This window comes from Diceros bicornis, chromosome 14, assembly GCF_020826845.1.
Source record: "Diceros bicornis minor isolate mBicDic1 chromosome 14, mDicBic1.mat.cur, whole genome shotgun sequence".
NCBI lineage: Eukaryota > Metazoa > Chordata > Mammalia > Perissodactyla > Rhinocerotidae > Diceros > Diceros bicornis.
In genome coordinates, this window is record NC_080753.1 from 37,040,782 (window position 1) to 37,053,289 (window position 12,508).

The following is a 12,508-nucleotide window of genomic DNA, read 5'->3' on the forward strand; positions in this document are numbered from 1 at the left end:
GACGATTGAAAAGATCTTAATTGATATTTATTGATCACTGCTTGCCAGATGCTTTACTTATTGTTTTGTGCTGGTCTCAGCCTATCAATAACCAATATTGTGACTGGATTGGCCCTTGTGGTTCTTGTTATGACTGCAATATGCCCTCAACAATAACCATCAGGAAACTTTGAAAAAACAACAAAGTTTATTACTCACAAGTCCAGGAGGATACACAGCATGCCTGGGTCCATACACTGAGGTCAAGGGTAGAGAGAGCGAGAGGGAAAACACAAACCTAGGATTCTGCTTTTATTAGGGTCAAAGGGGGAGACCTGGGGTTTCGTGAGTTCACTCTTCATTGGTGAAAACATAATATAGGGAATTAAAAGCATGGGAAGAGAAAAGCAATGGCCTAAATGGTCAGTTACCTAAATCAACCAAGATCTCTAAAACAAAGGAGCCTGGTGGAGGGGGTGCGCCTGGCTCTTTATTTAGTCATGTGGTTGGCTATGTGTCTTTTTGACATAGTCATCTTTGAAGTGGTTGCCTCCTCAATCAAAGCTTAAATCAGATACTTGCATTACAGAAATGAAAAACTGTCAGGGCTTACACTATGTTTATATTCCCTTTTTAATCAACATAATAATAAAGCTTCTTCCGTTTATACACATAAGTAAACTTAGATACAAAACAGTTCAATAAAACTTGCACAAGCTCAGAAAGGAAGTTGTACAGTTAAAACCAAATTCTCTAGTGTAGTCTCCACTGTACACCGCAAGGCAAATGAAGGATTTTTATCATCATAAATGAGAAAATATTTTTAGAGATAATTGTTTTCAGGAATTGTTAGAATATTGATGGGAAGGGATATAATGTAGAAGCATCGGGGAAGTGGTTGTTAAGCATATCCTGCAAATGGGAAGAAAGAAGGAATAAATGGAAAAGGAAGAAAGCAAGCAATAAAAGAAGAGAGGATGGAAGGAAAGAAGGAAGGAAGAAAAGGAAAAAAGAAAGAAGGAAGAAAGAAAAGAGAGAAGGAAGGAAAGGAAGGGAAAAAAGGAAAGAACAATGGAAAAAAGGAAGAGACAATAGAAAAAGGGAGGAAGGCTGAAGAAAAACACTGGAAGGGTGGGAGGGCAAGAAACAGAAATTATATGGATAACAGACATTTAGAGAGTGTAGGAAATATTGCCTTACATAGGGCATAAAAGAAGCCTGGGAAAAAGATTGCAGAGGCTAGATCTGACACCAAGTAAAAGACAATATTTTGTGATTGTGATTTTAATAACTGTAAAGATTACATCTATTCCTTATAGGGTAGTAAAATTCTGGAGTGAAGTATTATACAAGATGATGTTCAGTTCTCTTCTGCCATAAAAAATTGACCACTGTGTACTCCGCTTCATTTTTTACGAGCCTAGGTCTCTGTGAAATAGTCTTCCCAGTGCTCCTTTCACATCTTTATTCCTTAACATGTAGATGAGAGGATTGAGGGTTGGGGTCACTACTGTGAGGAAGAGGGAGATGAATTTCCCATGAGTATGAGCATAAGAGCTATTGGGCTGGATGTAGACAGCTATGATGGTCCCATAGAAGAGGGACACGACCATCAAGTGGGATCCACATGTTCCCAGGGCTTTGCGCCAGGCCTGGACTGACTTGATTCTTATAACTGCCTTAACTATATGTCCATAGGACATCAATATCAGTGCTAAGGGCAAGAGAAGCAGAACCAATGAAGCGACGAATAGCTGGACCTCACTGGCATGGATGTCTACACATGCAAGCTTAATCATTGAGGGTACCTCACAGAAGAAATGATGGAGCCACCGGTGTCCACAGCGAGGCAGCCAGAGGGTGACACTGCTCTGGATGACAGTGTTTCCTACTCCACTCAGCCACGCAATCCCTGCCAGAGCCTGGCACAGCTGTGAGTTCATCACAGCTGCATAGTGGAGAGGTTTACAAATGGCAGCATAGCGATCAAAAGCCATTACAGCCAGGAGAACACACTCAGTGGAGCCCAATGCCAGGGAGACATAGAGCTGGACAGCACAGCCCAGGGCTGTGATGGTCTTGGCTGGTCCTCTTAAGTTCCACAGCAGCTGGGGGACAATACTGCTGGTAAAGCAGATATCAAGTAGGGAAAGGTGAGTGAGGAAAAAGTACATGGGTGTTTTGAGTTTAGGGTCTATGGAGGAGATCAGAATAATGACCGTATTTCCCACAAGAGTTAGGAAATAGGAAACCAAAACAACCACGAAGAGTATCTTTTCCAGGTTGGGCTGATCAGAGAAGCCTACCAGGATGAAGTCTTCTCTGACGCTGCTATTGTTCATGCCCATTACCCTGTTCAGAAAAAGGAGGAAAACATTATAAGAATTTAGACAGAGGATAATGTGTTGGCCACTGGTCACAATATCAATCTTTTAAAAATAACGCTTTGAAACAATGAGAAAAATTACAGTGACCCATGGAATAAATTTTGGCAGTGCCCTTCAGAAGCTGCAGCAGATGACATTAAAGACCAGACTCAGTGCAGACACATGAAGGCTAATTGTGAAAGCAAAGAGTTTTCCTGAGAGATAACTATTAGAAGCTGAGATAAAATTTATCACAGAAAAAAATAAAGAAGGAAGAAAGAGAATGTCAAAAGAATAAAAAGCATATAGCTTATGGCAAATCATTCAAATTAAATGGGGGAAAAAACTCAGTAATATCAATGTTTAATATGTGTAAATAATATATATAAAGAACATTTTAATTCTTCAGTGATTTTGAGGTGGGCAATTTTTTTCAAGGATTTTCATAATATAAATTACAACCAGCTTCTGGAGATTATAGAGGTTATTTTTCCTATAAAATGGCAAACATTTGGTGACTGAAAGTAATAATATTAACATTTATATCTAAATGTTTAATCTTTATGCACACATAATTTCAAAAAGATATTTTCTTTAGAGATTAGTTAACTCATTTAGTCCACCAGCATATTAATGATGTAAATTCATGCAATGCATTCAGAACAAACCTTGCTTTCTTTGGTGTGTGATGTTGAGGACGAGTCAGCTTTCTGGTATTGCATATTGAATGAAGAGGTGGTCGAAGCTGAATGGAGGGAATGAAGAGTAGGGAAAGGAGGGGTCTTTGGTGAGATGAAAGAGGCTGCCTCAATGTACATCAAACCCACATGGAATTTTTACCTTCTAGAAGATTAAAGAGGCCAAGATTTTTAAGGGGCTTTGTAAAAGTCCGAACAATTATAAATGCAAAAGTTTAAAATATATTCACTGACACAAAGCGTATTCCCAAAGACTATAACTGTTCTTCATGTTTAAGACAAACAGGTACTTTCTACATCTCATGAGTAAACATCACTCAAGCCTCAAAATTCTTCCCTAATAATAACTGCATATCCTGCAATTGTTTGTTACTTGTTATAAAAATTAATCATGAAAGTAAATATATTAAGTAATTCTCAGTGATTAATACCTTATATTAGTTTAACTTTTCATGTAAAAATGATACTTAGCAGAAATCAGTGGAAAAGAAATGAACTCAAGGGAAAGGTCAGGTGAGGGATCTGGACATCTAACAACAGCATGAAGTCACTGAATGATCCCTCAAAATAGTGAAAGTAAATTATAGTGAAATGAGAATATAAAAGGGCCCCTAAGGAGAAAACTAGTTTTATATACATGTTTTAATTCTAATAAATGCACTCGCAACTATAAACGTACATATTCGTGCACACAAACACAAATACACACATACGTGCATAACTCTCCTCCCATTTCCTCACTCATGATCAATTCCCACCCATTTAGCTACCCTAAAAGTACTAATTTTTTCTATCAAAGGAATAAGATAAAGCCAGAACCATGTCACCTGTCCTAGTCTCTTTAAGGAGACCTGAAGGTTGCTACCTTACCCTTCCCAGTCAAATGACAACTTCCCCTGTGTTTTCACTCACCATCCGACACACATAACACAATACATCAACAGAAATGCCATGAGAGATCAATTCATACACATGAACTGCTTCTTTATTTATAAGAATATGTTCATTTTAGGCTTGTATAAGAATTGTATTTTACCATGATGCAAAATTAATGTCACGTGTGCATCATATGATGTCTCCTCACCCAAATAACATTGTTTTAAGTCAGAATCTCAATTTACCATTAAAAGTTAAGAATCATAGGCATGGTGTAGATATAAAAGCAAGGCATCAATAGAAGTGAATAAGTTAAAAGAGAGGAAGTTTTCCAGGTTTTTTTTTTTTTTTTTTTTGCACACTGATAATCTCACTGTAACATGAAAAAGAACTTTAAGCCATAGTGTTCAAATTATTATTACCTTGAAATGACAAGTCAGGTCCTAAGGCTCATGTACTGGTTGCAAGGATTGTTATTTGAGATGGAGATCCCTGAAGATCAGCAAGTCAGAAGAGACTTGGAGAGGACACAGGACACTGAATCTGGAAAGATCTCAGGGACACTAGTCTCCCAATATGGCAATTAATATTAGGCTCTGTTGTATCCAAAGAAGAACTGTCCCAGGAGATGATTCTGGAAGAGATACTTTTGCCTCTGTGATTTTTAACTATTGTTTATATCTGGACAAAATCATAAAGATATTTAACTTCTGTCCTCATAACCTACCAACATTGAGTTGTTTTCTAATAACTACCAAATTCATGTTAAATTTCCATCAATAATATAATACATATTATACATATAAGTACATATATATTTATAAATATATCTTGTTGGCTCATAACTTCACATTCTTCTCATCATAACTAAATTTTTTGTCACCTCATTCTTTCATCACATCTACTTGCAAAACCGCAGGCCTGGATCATTTCAACAGGGCTTCTTTCTCAATACTGATAGGCACTTGAATATTACTGGAGATAGATATACAAATATGTTAAATTATGCCATTAAAAATCACTGATCTCTCTTAATTTCAAATGGACTCTTGGTTCTGCCGGGAAATCTGTACGCCCCCTTTTGTTCGTCTTTTCCATCTCCATAGCAAACATTCAACAAATTTTTAAATCATCCCTCCCTATATCCCACATCCTTCCAAGTAGGTTATCTTGCTTCTAACTTCCAAGATAAAACAGAGGCCCCAAGAGAAAACTTCATTGACTTCCTTCCTGCCACCTATCGACTTATCTGCTTTTATATCCATTCTTCATACTTTTCTTCATGTCTCAATAGAAGAAGCAGCCTCTTTCTGTCTAAGGTTAATCCTTCTTCCAATATTTTGGAGTCCAGGTAAAAACTAGTGTGCATACAGATTCCAGACAGGTGATAATAATAACTGAGCGGATCAGGTATAAGAAAAACAACTGCAGTAATGCAAGAATGAATGGCAACAAACATTTACCTAAGATCTATATTTAGTAATAAAAGAGTGGTGGAGACTTCAACAAATTTCACAGCACATGCTCCATCCAAGGGAAACAGCAACTACTCAGCTCCAGTTAATCCAATTTCTATGCATTAAGTTCCAGAACTACAAAATATTCAGAATCTTCAAGACAATCTGGATTCTTATGAAAGTCTGTTGATTTTTTTTTAAATAAAATTTTTATATACAAAAAAGTAAGCAATTAGTAAAGGTATAGCTTGATGAACTATTACAAAGTGAACACATCTTGATCAAAAAATAAAACGTAAGGAGCAGTCTAGGTAAACCCTCAAGTCCTTTTCCATATACTATTTCTACCTGGACATGTAACCATTATTTTGATTGTTTTTGTACTATATATAAATGAAATCATACAGCATTATTTCTTTTTGTATCTGCCTTCATTCATTCAACATTAAGTTTGTGAGATTCATTCATGTTGGTTGGTCCATGTAACAATAGAGCACAATTTTTATTGCTGCTTTGTATTTCACTGTATAAATATGTCATAAGTCATTTATCCATTGCAGTGTTGATGGATATTTGCATTGTTTCTAATTTTTGTCTTTTATGAATAATGCTGCTGTGAATATATTTATCCATGTCTTTCAGTGAACAAGTAGACATTTCTTTCAGGACTATACATTGGAGTAGAATTGCTCAGTCATAAAGTATGCATATATTCAGATTTAGTAGAAACCACTGATTCTGAAAATTGGTTTTACAAACTTACACTTCACAAGTAGAAAGAGAGTTTCAATTATCCACATCTGTGCTAACACAGTATTTTCTCTCCTTTTAATTTTAGCCATATATTGTCAATTATTAAAAAAAATCCTACACATTGCTCAAATAGAATTCATTCCAGAACCAGAAATATCAGTCAATGTAATTCACCACAATAATAGAATAAAGGAGGAAAATTACATAATCATCTCACTAGATGCAAAATAAAGTATTTGATAAAACTCTAGTTCCACAAAACATATAATAAAATCACTTAGCAAACTAGTAAAAGAATAAAGATCCTAATCTATTAATTAAATAGAACCTAAAAAATCTTTCCCCCAATATTATACATTATATTGCAAAATTTTCTTTTGAATTCGAGGAAAAGACAAGGACACCTTCTAACACCACTTCCATTCAATCAATATTTTTCTAGAGATTAAAGCCAGTGTAATAAGGTAAGAGAGGAAAAAAGGCACTAGAATGGAGTAGAAATAAAACTGTCATTATTATAGGTAATATGATTGTGTATATTGAAAATCCAAGGGGATCAAAATATAAATTAAGATGAAAATGTTTAGAAAGGTAAGTATGACAAATTCAATTGTATTTCTATATGGAAGCAACAGCCAGAAAATATTATTTTACAAAGATGTAATGTTATCAATAAATAAAATATTAGGAATAAATATTAAGAAATAGGTATAGAACATCTGCAGAAAAATTTTTAAAACGTTATTGAGAAAAACACAAAATGACAAATAATTGGGAGATTATAATTATGAATGGATTAGAAAATTCAAAATTTTAGAAATGTTAATTAACAACTTTGATCCCTACATTTAGTGAAAACTCATCAAAATTACCAACATTTATTTGTGGAAATTAATAAGATTATTTGAAAATTTATATAGAAATGTAAGGCACCGCTAATACCAAGACACAGTTGAAGAAAAAGTACAAGATGCGAAGACCTCTACTTTCTATCAAGATATAATAACAAAGATTCATTATATAAGAAAGGATGATATCTGCACAAGGAGAGAGACATAAACTAACAGTGTTGCTGGTGGGAATGTAAAATGGTAGAGCCAGTTTGGAAGACTGTTTGGCAGTTTGAAGACTGTATGGCCATTTCTTACAAAATTAAACATATTCTTACCATATGATCCAGCAATCATACTCTTTGGTATTTATGGAAAAGGGTAGAAAACATATATTCACACAAAAACCTATATTCACGCATAGATACTTATAATAGCTTTATTCATACTTGCCAAAACTTGGAAGAACCCAAAAGTTCCTTTAGTTGGTGAATAGATAAATAAACTGTGGTACATCTGGACAATGGAATAATATTCTGTGCTAAAAAGAAATGAGCTAACAAGCTGTGAAAAGACATGGAGGAAACTTAACTGCATATTACTAAGTGAAAGTAGCCAATCTGAGAAGACTATATATACTGTATGAATACAACTATGTGACATTCTGGAAAAAACAAAACTATGTAGACAGTGAAAATTCAGTGCTTCATGAGAGGGAGGAGGAATGAATAGGCAGAGCCCAGAGGATTTTTAAGGCAGTGAAAACACTCTGTGTCATATTGTAATGACGGGTATATGTCATTATACATATGTCCAAACCCCAAGAATGTACAACATCAAGAGTGAACTCAAAGGTACACTAGGGACTTTGAGTGATTATGATGTGTCAACATAGGTTCATCTTTGGTGTACCATTCTGGTGAGTGATATTGATAATGGAGGAGGCTCTGCATGTGGCGGGGATGGGAGGGGGTATTTGAGAAATCTCTGTTCCTCCCCTTTTAATTTTGTTGTAAACCTAAAACTACTCTAAAAAATAAAGTCTTAAAAAAATTGTTGTCACTAAAAAAATTCAAAGGAGAACATTGACAGCAGACTCAAGCAAATGGAAGAAAGAATCTGCAAACTTGAACTTAGGTGATTTGAATTACCAATTAGAGGGAAAAAAAGAAGAAGAATGAAAAGAGTAAAGGAAGTCTGTGGAATAAAGGGGACACCAACAACAGAACAATGTACGCATTATGAAAATATCAGAAACAGAAGAGAGAAAGGAAGAGAAAGGTTATTTAAAGAAATAAACAGAAGAGAATCAAAGCAAGTCACTACCAAAAAATCATCAAAAACCAAAGAAAGACAAAAAGCGAGGAGGAGAGAAACAAAACAACTGTGATATAGATAGAACACAATGAACAAAATGGCAATAATAAGTACAATACTCACTTATCAATAACTACTTTAAATGAAATGTGTTAAACTCACATTTCAAAAGACATAGAGTGGTTGAATGGAACAAAAAACAAAATTTAACAATATGTTATTAAAAGACATGCACTTTAAATTTAAAGACACACATAGGCTGAAAGTGAAGAAATTGAAAAAGATGTTTCCTGCAAATAGTAACCAAAAGAAAACAAGGGTGGCTATATTTATATCAGAAAAAATAGATTTTGAGTCTAAAAGTGTCTCTAGAGACAAGTAAGGTCATTATATAATGATAAAAGGGTCAATTTAATGAGAAGATATAAGATTTTAAAATATATACACACCCAACATCAGAGCATCTAAATATGTAAGGTAAATATTGTCAGATCTGAAGAAATACATTGACAGAAATACAATAATAGTAGACTACCTCAATATCAAGTTTATAATAATGGATAGAACATCCAGACACAAAATCCATAAAAAAACAGCTAATTTGAACAACACTGTAGACCAAATGGTTCTGAAGACATATACAGACCTTTCCTCCCAACAGTAGAAGAATACACATTCTTCTCAAGCACACACAGAACATTCTCGAGATAGATCATATGTTACTTCACAAAACAAATCTTAACAAATTTAAGAAAATAGAAATCATTCCAACTATCTTTTCTGAACAACAATGGAGTGAAACTGGAAATCAATAACAACAAGAAAGTGGAAAATTCACAAACACATGGAAACTAAACAAGACTCTTGAACAATTTTTGGGTCAAAGAGGAAATCAAAACGAAATTTTAAAAGTACATCAGTACAGGGGCCGGCCCCATGGCTTAGTGGTTAAGTTCAATGCACTCTGCTTCAGCGACCCAGGTTCAGTTCCCAGGTATGGACCTACACCACTCATCCTCAGCAATGCTGTGGTGGCGACCCACATACAAAATAGAGGAAGATTGGCACAGATGTTAGTTCAGGGCGAATCTTACTCAAGCAAAAAGAAGAAGATTGGTGACAGATGTTAGCTCAGGGTGAATCTTCCTCAGCAAAAAAAAAAAAAAAAAAAGTCAATACAAATGGAAATGAAAACACAATATACCAAAACTAAAAGATACAGCAAAAGCAGTACTAAGCAAGAAGTTTATAGGGATAATATCTACATTAAAAAAAGAAAAATCTCAAATAAACAATCTAGCTTTACATCACAAGGAACTAGGAAAAAAAGAGCCAACTAAGCACAAAGTTAGCAGAGGCAAAGAAATAATAAAAATTACAGCAGAAAGGAGCCAAATAGAGAAAAAAAAAAACAATTGAAAAAATCAACAAAACTAAGCTGGCTTTTTGAAAACAAGCAAAACAACAAACCTGTACCTAGACTAAGTAAAATAAAAAAGAAAGAAAATTCGAATAAATAAAATAAAAAATGAAAGAAGAGACATTACAACAGATGCCTCAAAAATAAAATGGATTATAAAAGACTGCTATAAACAATCATATACCAACAAAGTGGATAACCTAGAATAGCTGAGCAAATTCCCTAACATACGACTTTCTAAAACTGAATTAAGAAAAAATAGAATGCTTGAAAAAAACAATAACAAATAAAGAGATAAATCATGAATCAAAAATCTCCCAACAAAGAAGAATGAGATTGCTTCACTGATGAATTCTACCACATATTCAAAGAAGAATTAACACCAATCTTTCTTAGACTTTCCAAAAAACAGAAGACAGAACACATTCAAATTCATTCTATGAGGCCAGCATCACCTTGATACCAAAACCAAAGACACTATAAGAAGACGAAACTGTAGACCAACATCCCTGATGAATATAGATGCGAAAATCCTCAACAAAATGATAACAAACTGAATTCAACAGCACAATAAAAGGAGCACACAGCATGATCAAGTGGGATCCATCACTTAGATGCAAGGATGATTTCACATATGCAAGTCAATAAATATAATACACCACATTAACAGAATAAAAAAAATCATATGATCGTTTCAATAGATGAAGAAAAAGCATTTGATAAAATTCAACATCCTTTCATGATTAAAAAAAAAACCTCTTAGCAGATTAGGTGTGGAAGGAATGTAACTCAATATAATAAAGGCCATATTTGGTAAGCCCACAACTAACATCATACTCAACAGTGAAAAGCTGAAAGCTTTTCCTCTAAGATCAGGAACGAGACATGGATGCCCACTCACATCACTTCATTCAACACGATACTGGAAGTCCTGTCTAGAGCATTAACCAAGAAAAAGAAATAAAAGGCATCCAAATCAGAAAAGAAGAGGTAAAACTGTTTCAGTTTGCAGATGACATGTTCTTTTATACAGCAAATCTTAAAAACTCCACCAAAAAGCTATTCGAACTAATAAATGAATTCAGTAAAGTTGCAGGATACTAAGTCAACATACAGAGATTAGTTGTATTTCTACACACTCACAATAAAACACCTGAAAAAAGAATAAAGAAAACAATTCCGTTTACAATGGCATCAGAAAAACTAAAATACTTATGAATAAATTTAATGAAAGAGGTGAAAGATCTGTACACTGGAAAAAAACTACAAGACCTGATGAAAGAAATTGAAGAAGACACAAAACAAATGGAAAGATAGCCCATGTTCCTGGTTCAGAAGAACTAATGTTATTAAAATGTCCATACTACCCAGAAGCATCTATACATTCAATGCAATCCCTATCAAAATTCCAATGGCGTTTTTCAGAGAAATACAAAAAACAACCCAAAAATTTGTATGGAACCATAAAAGAGCCCAAATAGCCAAAGCAATCCTGAGAAAGAATAAAGCTCAGGGCATTACACATCTTGATTTCAAACTATACTACAAAGCTATAGTATTTAAAACACTATGGCACTGGCATAAAAATATATAGATAGACCAATGGAACAGAGTCAAGAGCCCAGAAATAAACTTTTGCATATCTAGTCAACTAATATTTGACAAGGAAGCCATGAATACTCAATGAAGAAAGAATAGTCTTTTCAAGAAATGGTCTTGGGAAAACTGAATAACCACAAGGAGAAGATTGAAATTGAACTCGTATCTTACAGCACTCACAAAAATGAACTCAAAGTGGATTAAAGATTTGAGCAAAAGACTTGAAACTGTAACATTCCTAGAAGAAAACATAGGCGAAAAGCTGTTTGACATTAGTCTTGACTACGATTTTTTGGATATGACACCAAAAGCATAAGCAACAAAAGCAAAACTTAATAAGTGAGACTAAATCAAACTAAAAAGTTTCTGCACAGCAAAAGAAACAATTAAGAAAGTAAAAAGGCAACCTACAGAATGGGACAAAATATTTGCAAATCATGTATCTGACAAAGGGTTAATGTCCAAAATATATAAGGAACTCATTCAACCCAATAGCAAAAAAGCAAACAACCCAATTAAAAAATGGGCACTGAATCTGAATAGACATTTTTTTCGAAGAAGACTTACAAATGGCCAACATGTACATTAAAAGGTGCTTAACATCACTAATCATCAGGAAAATGACAAGATGTCACCTCACACCTGTTAGAATGGCTACTATCCAAAAGACGAAAGCTAAGTGTCGAAAGCAAAGTATCAAAAGCTAAGTAAAAGCCAAGCGTTGGCAAGGACGTGAAAACAACGGAAACTGTATACATTATTTGTGGGAATGTAAATTGGCACAGCCATTATGGAGTAAAGTATGGAGGTGCCTCAAAAAATTAAAAATAGAATTCTTATATGATCCAGTAATGCCACATCTGGGTGTATATCCAAAGGAATTGAAATCAGGATCTCACAGAGATATCTGTCTTCTCAAGCAGCGTTACATTTTCATGTCAGCATTATTCACAATAGCCTAGATATGAAAAAAACCTAAATGTCTCTCTGTTGATGAATCGATGGATAAAGAAATTATTTATATAACATATATAATTCATATATATTTAAATATATGTGATATATAAAATATATCTGATATATTTTATATATAATTCAGCCTTAAAAGTTATATATATATTATTCAGCTTTAAAAAAGGTGGAGATTCTGCTATTTGTGACAACATGGATGAACCTGGAGAACATTATGCTAAGTTGAATAAGCCAAGCGCAG

The 12,508-nt window shown here is 34.2% G+C and overlaps 1 protein-coding gene across 1 annotated transcript; it reads right to left on the minus strand.

The window, feature by feature from the left end:
* Positions 1 to 1,391: 1,391 nt before the first annotated feature.
* On the minus strand, positions 1,392 to 2,327 carry LOC131413473 (olfactory receptor 2G3-like). The gene has a single exon (XM_058554000.1). It carries the CDS (start codon positions 2,325 to 2,327, stop codon positions 1,392 to 1,394), a length of 936 nt encoding a protein of 311 aa, XP_058409983.1.
* Positions 2,328 to 12,508: the final 10,181 nt, after the last annotated feature.

Coding starts and splice junctions, on each gene's coding strand:
- LOC131413473 (XM_058554000.1), bottom strand. CDS start 2,327: ATGGGCATGAACAATAGCAGCGTCAGAGAAGACTTCATCCTGGTAGGC.